At 35.8% G+C, this 13,801-nt stretch overlaps 1 protein-coding gene across 1 annotated transcript in view; it reads left to right on the top strand.

Moving 5' to 3' along the window:
• KCNT2 (potassium sodium-activated channel subfamily T member 2) overlaps window positions 1-13,801 on the top strand; it is a gene marked incomplete in the record, with an annotated part of 121,230 nt that overhangs the window by 76,822 nt on the left and 30,607 nt on the right. The window contains 4 exon segments of the mRNA XM_021404158.1: window positions 6,736-6,844; window positions 11,133-11,189; window positions 12,290-12,439; window positions 13,520-13,749. Coding sequence (XP_021259833.1) covers window positions 6,736-6,844; window positions 11,133-11,189; window positions 12,290-12,439; window positions 13,520-13,749 — 546 coding nt within the window.

Below are 13,801 nucleotides of genomic sequence, written 5' to 3' on the forward strand. Positions count from 1 at the left end.
AAAAAAAAAAAAAAAAAAAAAAAGGCACCCACTGGCATTCACTGACAATTGCTGAACATTTCCAGAGACCAAACAGCGGATGTGAGCACAGAGAGGCAGTGGGTGGTGCCTTTCACTAGTGGCAACAGTAACAGTGGGTCGCCTCCTCTGGTGCATGTTTTCATGGGCACGGCCTGCAGACTCTTGTTCATCACTGGTGAAAATGCACAGTTAATGGTTGAAAAACAGTGTTTTGTATCTGAGAACTTGCTCTGTCAAATAGTGGTATTCTGGTCTTTCTATCTGTTGTCATTCCCACGGAAATAATTAAGAAGCATTACTTTCAGAGTGACCTAGATATAACTAGATTTGCAAAACAGAGTTTTTCTTCCCCCACATCTGTTCTAAGTTTCAGATGAAGAATTTGGATCATATATTAAAATATTTAATATATATTAAAATAAAGAACCAAACAAAATGAACGAATGAAAAAACAACCCAAAACCAAAACATTTTAATGCTTCCTTCCTTTGAGCTTAATCAATCCGGTATCTCACTGACTTCATTTATATTCCTTACTTCTTGAAGGTCTTGAGAAAACCTTATAAATTCTCTGCATCATTAGCCTCCTCTAATATTAATTGCAGAATCACTGAATTGTAGGGCTAAATATTTATATAGCACCTTACTTCTCAAAATTATTTTGAACGGATCACTGCGTCCATTTCCTCACAGGCTTGTTTCAAATGGTATTACTTCTTTCTCACACTTTCACCATGCAACAGTTTATAGCAGAGAATTACAAGCATTTCTACAAGATTTACTTGATCTTACTGATTAAACAGGAAGTTTTTAATGCAGCTTTAAATTTGGTCAGATAACCAGCGCAGTATAAACATCATCACTGGATGCTGGCCTACTGCAAATATTTGCCTGCTAACACTTACAATCATCAGAAAAATGTTTGCTTGTGTACCTTTTCCTAGAAGACTTCACTGTGGTTACTAATTTTGTTCAGTTCTGCTTTGATCTGTGCACCCAGTGGAGGCCACAAACTATAACCCTGCTGTCATGGTTTTATGATTTGGGTTATCGGTATTCCACATCATGACATCATGTAGTGCATTGGGAGTTAAAGAGTTAACGCTCCAGTTCCGTGGATTGTGGATAGTTCCGGGTACCTGGTTCTCGAAAGAGAAGGAGAACTGCATTTCCCAGAGGACTTTGAGTTGTTCTGTTACCATTTTCTGCTCAGAGGGAAAGATAAAAACTGTTTGCATATCATGAGACATCCCCTTTTCGCTTGCTTCCCTTCTGCTCGTCTCGGCAGCGTCTTGCCACCAGCATTAGAGTAAGGCCTCTTTTGATTTTTGGACACTCTCATTTTATTTATTAGCTTCAATTTTAATTATATTGTATTATATAATTTTGCATTCTGATATCTTATTTAGTAAATTAATTTGTTTCTCCTCAGATCGTTGCCGCTGTTTTGTTTTTAGGCCCATCCTCCTACTCTTTTTCCCTTTCCCGAGGCGTGGGTCCGTGGGTCCCCCCACCCCATTAATCATGGAACCGGGCCAAACCTGCCCATAAATCATTGACACCTGCCCACAGTCTTTACGAGAAAAATTTGTTGTAACTATATATGCAACTATTTTTTAAGTGCTTTTCCTATTATGATTCAGGACTGTTTTATTGCTGCCTTAATGCAAAAGACTTCTTTTGAATTTGATATTCCTTTAAAATGACTCCTTTCTTCTAGAGGTTTCCCAAGCCAATAGTGTGCATTTTTATGAACCTGAAATACTCAGTAATTTAATTTCTTCTTCTTTTACTCTTCCATCATTTTTTGTGAGTTTTTACATGCAAATTTAGATACAACAGTTCTCAAAAACAAAGTTTCTGAACTTAAGAAAAAAAGCCACAAAGACTTCAGAAAAGTTCTTCTAACAAATTGTTTATTTTTAACAAAATTGAAAATTTCTAAAACACTATAAACTTAGTTTCCCAGCATTTTAAATTAACCACAAAACCAAGATGGCATGAGACGGTAATGAAATTTAGACTTTAAGCTCATTGTCCTGAAGAAAGTCTCCAAGATTCTGTTCTGTCTTAAGCTTTAGAAACAGTATATAGGACAAGCCTTTGTTAATTTCCATCTAGTAGGCAATATTTTGTCGTTTTTTCCCTCGTTAATGAGAGTACAAGAACCTATTTTCATCATCACAGTGAGGGAATAGAGACACTTTGCACTGGGTAATATGGCCTGTCAGAAAAGAATGTTTTCATCCAATATCAGAGAGAGACCATTGCATCTTTTATTTTCTCTGCCCTTTTTTGCGGTGTTGTTTAACTACCTGTATTTAAAATGGTCACACTTGTATCAATGAAGTGGAAATCTTTCTCTGTGCTTGGATATTAAGCTTGAGTGGAACCTGAAAAGCACGTGGCAGTTTATCCCAGCAAATTCTTTAGCAAGTTTGAGGTGTGAGCATGCTATAAGTACACAGCAACTCTAACATGACAGTTATCAGATGGGCAAGGAAACACTATCACCATTTATAACAATCTTTTGTCTTGAGTTTAAATCCTGTGATTATTTCTTAGTCATATCCTTCGCTGCATCAAAAAAGGGGTAGCCAGCAGGGTGAGGGAGGTGACTGCCTCTCTCTACTTTGCCCTGTGGCCCCATCTGGGGTACTGTATCCAGGCCTGGGGCCCCCGGCACAAGAAAGATATAGAGCTGCTGGAGGTCCAGAGGAGGCCACAAAAAAATTGGAGGGCTGGAGCACCTGTTCAATGAAGAAAGGTTGTGGGAGTTGGGCTTGTTTAGCTTGCAGAAGAGAAGGCTCTGGGGAGACCTCACTGCAGCCTTCCAGTACTTTAAGAGTGCTTATTATCAAGATTGAGACAGATTTTTTACATGGGCAGATAGTGGTAGGACAAGGGAAATGGCTTAAAACTAAGAGAGTAGAGATCTAAATTAGACATTAGGGGGTAATTCTTTACTCAGAGGGTGGTGAGACAGTGGAACAAGTTGCCCAGAGAAGTTGTGGATGCCCCATTCCTGGAGGTGTTCGAGGCCAAGCCAGATGGGGCACTAGGCAGCCTGGTCTGGTGGGTGGCAACTAGACCATGCCAGCGGGGTTAGAACTAGATTATCTTTGACATCCCTTCTAACCCATGCCATTTTCACCATTCTGTGCTTTCCAATATGCAAATACCTTCATGCATCCCATCTTTCTTTCAGTAATATTGCATTTTACGTCACTTGCAATTGCGTATGGTTTTCTTAATCCTCCAGCTTTTCCTTTAAACACAGGACTACAAAAGGCCGTGTATCCTTAATGTATGCATCTGGCATTGCATTTTAGCACAAACATGAACTAAAGTGAAAGTTATCTACCGTAGAACAGTAAATATATTCAATTTAGAGACCAGAGTAAATCGCGTATTTTCTGAGCTTTACTAATAAATTTCATATGCTTGCTAGAAAAGAAATTAAGCATCTTTACCTTGAATATTCAGAACGTTTATATAATCACAGTCCCACAGAATGGGAACACATTTTGTCATTCTCAATTTACCCAAAATGCACTAGTGAATTAGCTCAGATTGGTGAAGTCTGATTTTAAATCTTCAGTAGATTATTAGAAAGGAACATAGTCCAGATTCACGGAAATGGATATTGAATGCATCTGATGATTAATCTATCCAACCATGGGTAAAAAAGTAGTCTGGAGATAATGGATAGATGTTTTTCTCTATCTAGTATGTTAGTGATCATGTTAACTTACCAAATTAACCGAGGCCAGGTTTCTCAGAGTAGTTATGTCAGGTCTAGGATACGTTCTTACCATGTGGCTGATGCTATAAGCATAAATCAGTATTTTGCACATACTTTATTTTCAATAACATTGCAGAAGTCATGACTCACTTTGGGCCATTGTTACCTCTATTTGGGACAGACTTAGCTTGTTTTCCACCAAAATGTATTTTCACAGAAACTGCAATTTCTGAAAGATTTAAATGGCATATTTCTTTAGTATAAATGCAATCCTTCTGTTTGGTAAAGTGGTTTGACACACTTAATACTCAATTCAAGATAAACTGCAATTTGTTCCTCTGCTTTACTGCCATGTGGAATGAGCGATGAGGTGATCTTAGTAACCAAGGTCACAGGATTTGACCAATTTCCCAGACTAGTGGACCATCACCCAACTTCATCCCTACTCAGTTTAGAAAAGAAAGCAATATTACATGTAACCCCCACCACAGTTTTACAATAAGAGTCTTGAACATAAATGTAAAGCACAATGACATTATAGGCAAGCTATCATCTGTCAAATAATTGGAGAAATAAGTAAGTTCCTTTTGACCCAATCTGTATATAGTACAAGAACTTAGCTGCAGCCAAAGAGGAGAAACCCATAGTACCTCTACTTAAGTTTCAAATGAGTACAGAAAAGAAGGAAGAGAGCTTATATAGTATGAAACATTCATTTTAATAATGTAAAAATGTTTGATTCTCTCTCTTTCCCCTCCTAAGTTACAATTCACATGATAAGAACCATTGAAAAAGATAAAAAACAGCACAAATCAGCTGGTGGACGGGAAGAAGCAGCCTTACTGGGAGTTAGCAATTTTTTTTTTTTTTTTTTTTTCTTTCTGTCTTGTACATCAAGACTTACAGTGAAGATAGAAGACTAACTTAGCACAAGCTGCATTTTTTTATCAAGTGAAAACATGAATAAGCACCTCTTAAATTCAGGAACATTCTAACAATAAAGATACACACATTTCTGGAATAACTCAGAATTAGTTCCAATTACCTTGTACTGGTCCAATCAAGAACAAAACATGTCCCTAATATAGTGAAGAGTCAACATGCAATTCTATTCCATAACAGTTTGGATTTCTTAAAACCTATTTTCAAGGCGTGCACGCAAGTCTGGTAACAAGGCAAATGAAGCTTAGAAATTAAATTCAGAATTAAATTGCATTCCTGCTTTGGGACTTACTGAGCTTAAAAGCTGATTTACTGTTTATAAGTAAATATTTTACATAGCTTCTTTTCTTAATTTGCTAAAAAGGAATCAAGAAGATTTGCTTTATCACATAGCCTGGAAACTATGTTTTTATCAATGAATAAGAACAACATTCCTAATCGTGGTAATTAGAGAGCTGAAGAAGCTTTGTCTGATGTTCTCGTATTACTTCTGAGAATTTTGAAACCTTCTAAACACTTCTGAAGTAGGATATTATTTTCATACTCATTTTACAGATACACAAATACATGAGTGGCTCATGTGGGGTCAAAGTCTACAAGAGAAGTGGAAGTTGTCCTGTGAGTTCCATGGACATGGCTACCGATGTAAAAACACTTCAGAACACAGTGCAAATTCCTTATACGTATGAGATTAAGATGACTAGAACAGAAATCTTTTTACTGGGTGCTATCCTGTTAGTGCAATACTTTGCATAAAATCCATCCAGAAAATACAGCTGTACACTAGAGAAGATAGGGTACATGAAGGATTTAAGTCAGATATGTACTTTTCATATGCATTGTGCCATCCATTATTTACTCCTTTTCATTTGGATATAGTTAGGTCAGCATGAACAATTTGGTTCGAGTGCAAGATCTGAAATAGCAAGTGATGAAATAATTTCTCTGTATATTTTTCTTGGGTTTGTTTTCAAAAGAATTAGCTATATTACAACATTTTTCTAAAGAAGTATGGGGAAATTACTGGCAAAATCCTACACAAATTCAAAAAGAAAAAGATTTCCTATTCCTTCAATATGAGGAAGTCAGTATTCATTTTCATAGATCTTTGCCATCTTAGTGATGGTAATGGAATATAGATATTATATCCAAGTAGTAGACTATGCCTTACCCTCCCAAAATCTTTAGTTTAAAATTCAAATAGATGTATTAGTGGCGCATGGTCAACTAAAAAACCACATTTCTGTCTGAGATCCTTTCTGCGGCAAATACTCAATTGCTGTGATTGAAGTTTATTTAGGGGAAGAAAATCCTCAGTTTGTTCTATATTTGACAGCGTATTCACAAAATTCAGTCTTTCCCTATGGCATTTAAATAGGCCTTGATCTTTAGAAAGGGCAAGAATGAATTTCTCCTTTCAGAGGCAGCAGCCGTTAGCTGTTGTTAGGGGCAAATATTAGTCAAATCTACAAAATAAAAGCTAGCGCAGTGCAGATAGCCCAGATCTACTGCCAAAAAAACAGCTTGCAAACCAGCACAGCATATCTAATTGAGGAGATACTTCTGCATTGCAGTATTCTATGTATACTATTTTCTGAATACAGAAATTGCATGGTACAGAAATTCCATCTCTGTACTGTTGTTGATATGTCTACACCTGATCATAGAAAACTGCAAAAAGGTGCAAATTCGTAAACTAAATTATGTCACTGGGCCTACTCATACTACCAGTGGAGCAAGATAGCAGAATTTGGATTTACAGGGCCATTGCATCCTCTCTTTGTCCTGCAGCTGCACATGAAGTAGGAACTGGATGAAAAATTAACTTCAGTCATGCAACCTGAAAGGTAACGTAGATGGGGCAAACCGTACGTAGCTGTTCTCCAGGTTCAAGTGGATGCTGAAGATCTGGAGGCAAATTCTCCCTGTTTACTTCACCGTTTTCTTATGCAAATATAGGAACTGATAATTCTGCTTAATGAAAAGTCTGTTTATGAAATGATTTCTGTATTGTTTTTTTTCCACAGATCATGTTGTGTGTGAAGAAGAGTTCAAATATGCTATGCTAGCTCTGAACTGTATATGTCCAGCTACCTCTACGTTAATCACACTGCTGGTTCATACCTCCAGGGGACAGTAAGTGTATATTACCATTAACAAACAAACACACCTTGCAGAAGTGATAGCTGAGGTTCTGCGTAGCACAGCTTACCCTGAACTTTGGGCAACCACTGCAGTTTTAAAAAACAAATTGATATTTTCTGCTCTTTAAAAACATCAAGATACTTTAGTTAAAGTATGATAATTTCTAAAAGATTTCCTTCTCATGCTCCAAATACTTAATTTCTTGCATAGTGTTGTGTCAGTTCCACAGTAGAAAGTGTTCATTGACTTAAGATTTTTTTTTTGCTAACATATAAAATACCATGTTCTATTCAGTGCGTGCACATTAAGAAGCAAGCAAATACACATACGGACAGATGGTTTTTAACATAACCACCATATACGCATACGGAAAGGCTTATGGAATTACGGTGTCTACAGACTGCATAATCACCTTAGAACTTCTCTATATTTATTAGAATAATTCTACCAAATCTATTATTTCCATTATGCTATTGTCTTGGAACACTAAGGCATTCTTAATAGAATGCCATGGGCAGAGAGAAACATTAAAGAGTAAATCTGAACACATCTGTCAAAGTGGAGTAGGAGCGTACAGACAGTAGAAATGCGTATGTTTTTTCAAATAACCACATGCCCAGTACTATCTTGATAGCCACAATCAGAGTTATTTAACTTTCTGTATGGCACTTGCAGTATTCTCCTGTGCCAAAGATGGGGAACAGTGAAATAACAGCTAGAATTTTTATTACCAGCAACAACAAATGTCAAGGTTTTAATGCCCCTGCCTGAAGTAGAATCTGTTACTCAGAATGCAACAAAATATTGTTTCTGTGCCCCCTGAAAATCACGGTGATGTACATTCTCTATCTGTCTGCTTTTCATTTCACGACATGCATGAATAGAATACAGAGCTATTTAAAATTCTTCCATATTATTTATACATGAAAGAAGAACAGTATACCTAGCAGCTATCAGAGAGTTTTCAATAGGCACAAAAACTGACATATGCAACATTTTCAACTCTGCCTGAGAACATCAGCATTTCTAACTCAGGCATACTGATCATGTAACATAGATTCCCAACTCTAGTTCAAATAACTACAGCAGAATGCAAAAGTACTTATTACTTTTTTTTTTCCCAGTAGGAATTAATTGATGTAATCAAGGTTGTTAAAGTCACTGATTCCTTATCTGGTTTAAACTGTGAAAACTGGTTATTGTATTATAGGGAAAAAATATATTTTTGCATATCATTGTCAATATTACTTTGAATCCTATTTACAGAACCATATAGAACTGCTGGATGAGTACAAAAAGACTGGAAAAGTGGACATGTTTAGATGTCAAGCCTTTTAGGCAGCACTCAACAGAGCATTACATTTCAAATGGATTCCAAGATACTGCCAAATGGCAAACTTTGGATACCTTAGAGTCTGAGTGTTAATGCTGGACTAATTAGTTAAATAGATGGTGAATGTTCTTTAAAACCAAACTATATACATGAAAATCAAAAACAGAAACTAAATAACTTCAAATTTCAAAAAAAAAAAGCAATTTTGAGTTGTCTTCACAGTGCTAGAAGTTAAAAAAGATAAGTATTTCAAATACTATCTTTTTGCTGGAGTGCTCCGTGTTTAGAAAAAAATACTCTGTTCATGAAAACATTACGTTACTTGAATATACTTTTGCTTATAAATGAGTGTTAGGGAGGCCACATTTAATCTGAAATATTTGAGCTTCTAACTTTTAATTAAGTTGATGTTTAATAACCACAGATTTAACCATTGATTTTTAACAACTATGTGCTTCTTAAACATAATATTCTTTCTTCTAAGGACAATAATCACACATTTTTTAAAAAAATCAAATTTACATGTATGAAAATAAATTTATTTTTCGTGGGTTACTAGTTAAGTGCTCCAATTTTCTCAGACTTGTAAAAATTATGAATAGAAAATTGAAATGTGTAATATTGGTAACTGCTTTAAATGCTGGCTAACTAAAATAAGGTCATAGTTTGATAGAGGTACAGATTGGATCTTTAGGAATACTATACTTAAATCACAAAATTTATTTTCAAACTTCATTATCAAGTATACACAATGCTCTGGAGGAAAAAATCCTTTTGAACTTGCATTCTTCTTTTCCTACAATTTCCACAGACTGTGGTATTTGAAAAATGTTGGTAAAATTGGTGATTCAATCATTCTGCACTGCAATATCTTCATGGGGAAATACGCATTTTCAAAATAAATCTATGTTTTGAGCTTCATCTGCAGGTTGCCATTGTAGAGCAGACATAAAATTGCTTTGAATTTGGGTAATTAAGTCAGACTTGAAACTTTTCTAGATATGTTCTAGTGTTGTGCAATAGTAACTTCTAAATCTTAATTCCTTCCACGGTCTTAATTTATGCATAAGTAAAATGATGACAGATGAACATTTGAATTTAACTTAGTATAAGTAAAAACATTCAGTGGAATGGATTATATAAACTGCAAATAAATATTTAAGTATACATGAATTTGAATTCCAACTAAACTGTATCTAAATAATTAAAAGTGGTGGATAAATAGACTTCCACAGTTAACAGCAACTTTCTGTTGCATTGGTTCCTGTTTCATTTTCCTTTCACTATCCTCTTCTGTATACTACCAGCACCTGCAATAAGCTTTTAGGATGTGAGTTTTAAAATCCCCGTGAGTATTCACTGCATAAAGAATAGGCTTGGATTACGGGGAGTCTGCTTCCAATCTTGGGTAATCCTTTTCAAGACAATCAGTCTATTCAAAATCCTTGAAAGGGTTTTCTTAAAGGTTATTTCAGGTTTCCACAGGAGCCCTAAGTTTGTCGACTCACAAGTTTAGGAACTTTATTGTAGCAGTTGGGAGTGTTCATTCAAATATATATCATAGGTAAGACTTCACTGAAAAAGTAGTTTGACTGATAATTTAGAACTTTGAAATCAAAAATTGCTCCCTACTACTCAAATAAACAAACAGATGTTCCCACCCTTAGTGAGCTCTCATAGTGATTAAGCTTTATCAGGGTCCTTTTCCTAGAGCTCTTTCTGATACAGCCTTCTCTGCCTCTTGAAGTCGGCAGCTTCTCTCCTTATCTTTTAGATCCCCTAGGAGCTGGCGTTCACAGCCGCTTGTAGCCATAGTCACTGCTGAGGGAGGTCCTGGAAGCCCTCAGCCACAGCAGTGCTCCCAGCTGCCAGACACTAACTCATCCCTTTTGCAAAGCTTTTTGGAAGACAGATGCTTCCGAAAGCCACCCTAACCAATGCTTATGAGAGAACTACAGAACATTTGAACACCAAAAGAGCCCTACCACAGTGAAATAAGTAAGGTTAGCAAAAAAAAAGTACAAATGAGTGCCCGTGTCTTGCCATTCCACAAGGAATGGTTTCTCTTTCTCCACAGAATTTCAGACGCATACAACCAGAGGAGATTATCACAACACTGAACAAAACATTCCTTTCTTTTCTGTCATTTCTCTGATGAAAAAAATGACCACTGTCAAATTCTAGGTTCTTGTCATTTGTTAATACAGCAAAGTTAAATTCTTAATGTACAGGCTTACATTTCCATGGAATAAATGTGTTTAGTGACACTTTGTAGATTAAAAATATTGATGCAGCTGTTTGTACGCCTGTAAATCAAGTACCAACTAATGTATGGTACACGTGGGGAATCTACTTCCTATACTTATTAAAAAGTAGTGTGACACATAGTAACGTAAGCTTCGTGATCATCAAAAAAGATGATAATTATACATGGAAATTACTGCAAATTGAAAGCAATAAATAGCTGCAGAACACAGAAAAATAATTACTCTGTACTAATCTAATTAGAATGATAAGACAATAAACAGTAAACTAAAGAAACATGCATAAATCAAAGACAGCCTATCTACACCAGTATAAATCTGTGAGGAGGTTAGGGAAAACATTTGTTTTCCAAGCAATTTTGACCAGACCAACTTTCTATTTAGATTAAGGGGAAGTTTGCTGCTGCTTATGCCATCTAGCTTTAATGCTATTCACAGCGGCCAGGCTAGGCGCAATTCATCTTATTCTCATCTAAGCTGTTCAAAGAATTCAGATTATCAGGCACAAAATTTCTATCTTTATTCTTATTTATAATTTTATCATAGATCTTAATTATTAATCTTAACATTTTTCTGTAAATATTTCCAATCTATTAATAGAACTCTAACACAGTTTGTAATACAATACAAAGTACTGGAAGAAAGTATCATTTCTGACCTGAACTTCATGTGATCGTTACAGAACGGCACCATGGGAAGCTTTTCAACAGCTAACTGGAACCAAGCAGACTTGGAACAGGTGAACATTTCAGTTTTGGGGGTAAAATGAAATATGGAACAATTTTATTCTGCCATTAGATTTCTAGTTCTGCTCTTCTATATCTAATGCACTATTTTTAATACTGTTGCAATAGAAGTGTTTACCTTATATCCATTAACCTTGAAACAAAATGTTTCTGTGCCTCATGAGGGCGAGGAAAAATAGAAACTGAAGAAAGACAGAAATTGTGTCAAGATAGCGAAGGGGTAGAAATGAATGTGAAGGAGCAAGTCCCAGCATATAGAGATCTTAGCTCCAGAAAACAAAACGCAGAGCATATTTGTCAGTTGTACGTTCTGATAGAGATAAATGCATCCGCTATATCCAGTAAAGCCCACGCAGATGGAACCTTGTTTCCTTGTACAATCTCAGTAAAGGAAGAGGCTGACAGAGGCCCGTACTCTGCAAGTTTTGGTGTTAGTAAGGTTTGGAACATTTCCACTAACAATGCATTTGGATAAAAAACGTTAGCTGCACATAGTAAAGGACCCTTGCAATGATTCAAGTAATAACTGCTTTTCTTGTACTAGAAAAAGGGTAGCATACGAGGCACAGTAACTAAAAACACCTCCTGGGTAAATGCTGAAGACAACAAACAGATAAGCAAATGCAGAAAAAATATTTCGTACAAAGTGACATAAATCAAATGAGTCCTGCCTACAACAGTTATTTTCAATGATTCTTTACCACTTCAAACAGGAGCCAGACAATCTGCGAAGGAGCATCTGAAGAGACTGTCTTTATGAATAGAACGAGCACGCTCTTGGTTTCACCTGTCATCTTTCAGTTGCAGTGAATCTACTTCTTACTGTGTGAATTTAACCTAATTCCACCATGTTTCTCCTGGTATTGAAGTACATAATCCAACTGTTACTTAGCAGAAAATGCTCTCTAATTCATCCAAATAATCTTCATAGTTACAGTATTACCAAGCTTTGATCTCAGATGCTACTTTCAGATTAGCCCACAGGCCCTTTCCAGTAGACGTTTATATTTTCTACTGCGAAGCGATAATGCTCTGATTAATAAGAATGGTACATTAAGTTTTAAACTATTCTCTTTATCTCTACATGTTTCAGAGAGAGTCAGCAATCATCAGAACAGTGGCAGAAAATGTATGGCAGATGCTCTGGTAACGAAGTGTTTCACATTAACCTGGAAGAAAGTACTTTTTTTGCTGAGTATGAGGGGAAAAGCTTCACTTATGCTTCTTTCCATGCACATAAAAAGTATGTTTATTTTCCTATAAAGGATTGACTTGAAAATTTTGTCCCAAATGTAGCTCTGCATTCAAAAGTGCAATGTCACGCCTTACTGTTTCTGGATTAAAACATATGGCCACTAATCTATTTCACTGATATTCTCCTGTAAGTTACAATTAGTCACATAAAAGCTTGTATTGGTTCTTTACAGGCAGCTCAATCTGAGAGAATAGAATATAAAGGATGTATAGGATAAGCTTGACAACCAGAGGGAAGCATACTTCAGTCACAAGGTTATATCCGAACACAAATCCTTTCCCATTTTTTTTTGGTTCTTCAATTCAGGAATCAGCTGGTAATCCAGCTTCTTTCATGGCACGTTCAGTTTATGCAAAGCATTCAATTTTAAGATGGTTCTTGCAATACCCTGGTGATTGTTCCAAATATTTTTTCCCCATTTAGATTGAATTTCAAGAATGTTAATTTATCTTCTTTCTGTTCCAGATCATGCATCTTTTATTCAGTTCTGCTATGTGAAGTGAACATACAGACTGAATGTGAATCACATATTCATATATATTTAACAAAATTAACATATATCAAACTCTGAACACTGATTTTATTTTCATACTTAACATGTGACAAAAAGATTTTTTTAGTTTTAATTCCTTCTTTTTTTTCTCACTAATCAAATAGACTTTTAGAAGTGAAGGGCTAAACATTCTGAAAGTAGTTTCCATGACATGGAACAATTTAACATGATAAATACATTTTTCGTATAATGTATCCATTTCTCTATTAATCTCTTCTGAGAAATTATTAATCATCTGATAGAAAAATTAACAGAGACAGCTTTAGAAGAATCTCTCTGGAGACAGAGAAACACACTGGAGTCAGATACCTATGGATTCAACAGTTTAGAAAAACTGCTTGATCAGAAGCGGTCCACTTAGGAGATAACGTTTGTCAAACATTGCACATCCAAAATTCTGGAAACATTCAATTTGCAAAGTCTAAAAATACACAGAAGGCTCATTTTTGACTGTGGAAATTCTAGTATATACAGAACTATGAACAATGAACCATGCTTCTCCTTTTCTAATTAAGGTTTGGAGTCTGTCTGATTGGTGTTAGAAAGGAAGATAACAAAAACATTTTGCTGAATCCAGGTCCTCGGTATATCATGAGTTCTACAGATATATGCTTTTATCTAAATATCACCAAAGAAGAGAATTCTGCTTTCAAGAAGCATGAAAAACACAGAAAAAGACATGAGTCAGAATTATCTTATCACGGAGCTTCTAGGTTGCCTGTACACAGTATAATAGCCAGCATGGGTAAGTTAAAAGAAAAACACGTCTCACAACACGTTCAATAAACAGTGCATTT

The sequence above is a fragment of the Numida meleagris genome, chromosome 7 (assembly GCF_002078875.1).
Source record: "Numida meleagris isolate 19003 breed g44 Domestic line chromosome 7, NumMel1.0, whole genome shotgun sequence".
Taxonomy (NCBI): Eukaryota; Metazoa; Chordata; class Aves; order Galliformes; family Numididae; genus Numida; species Numida meleagris.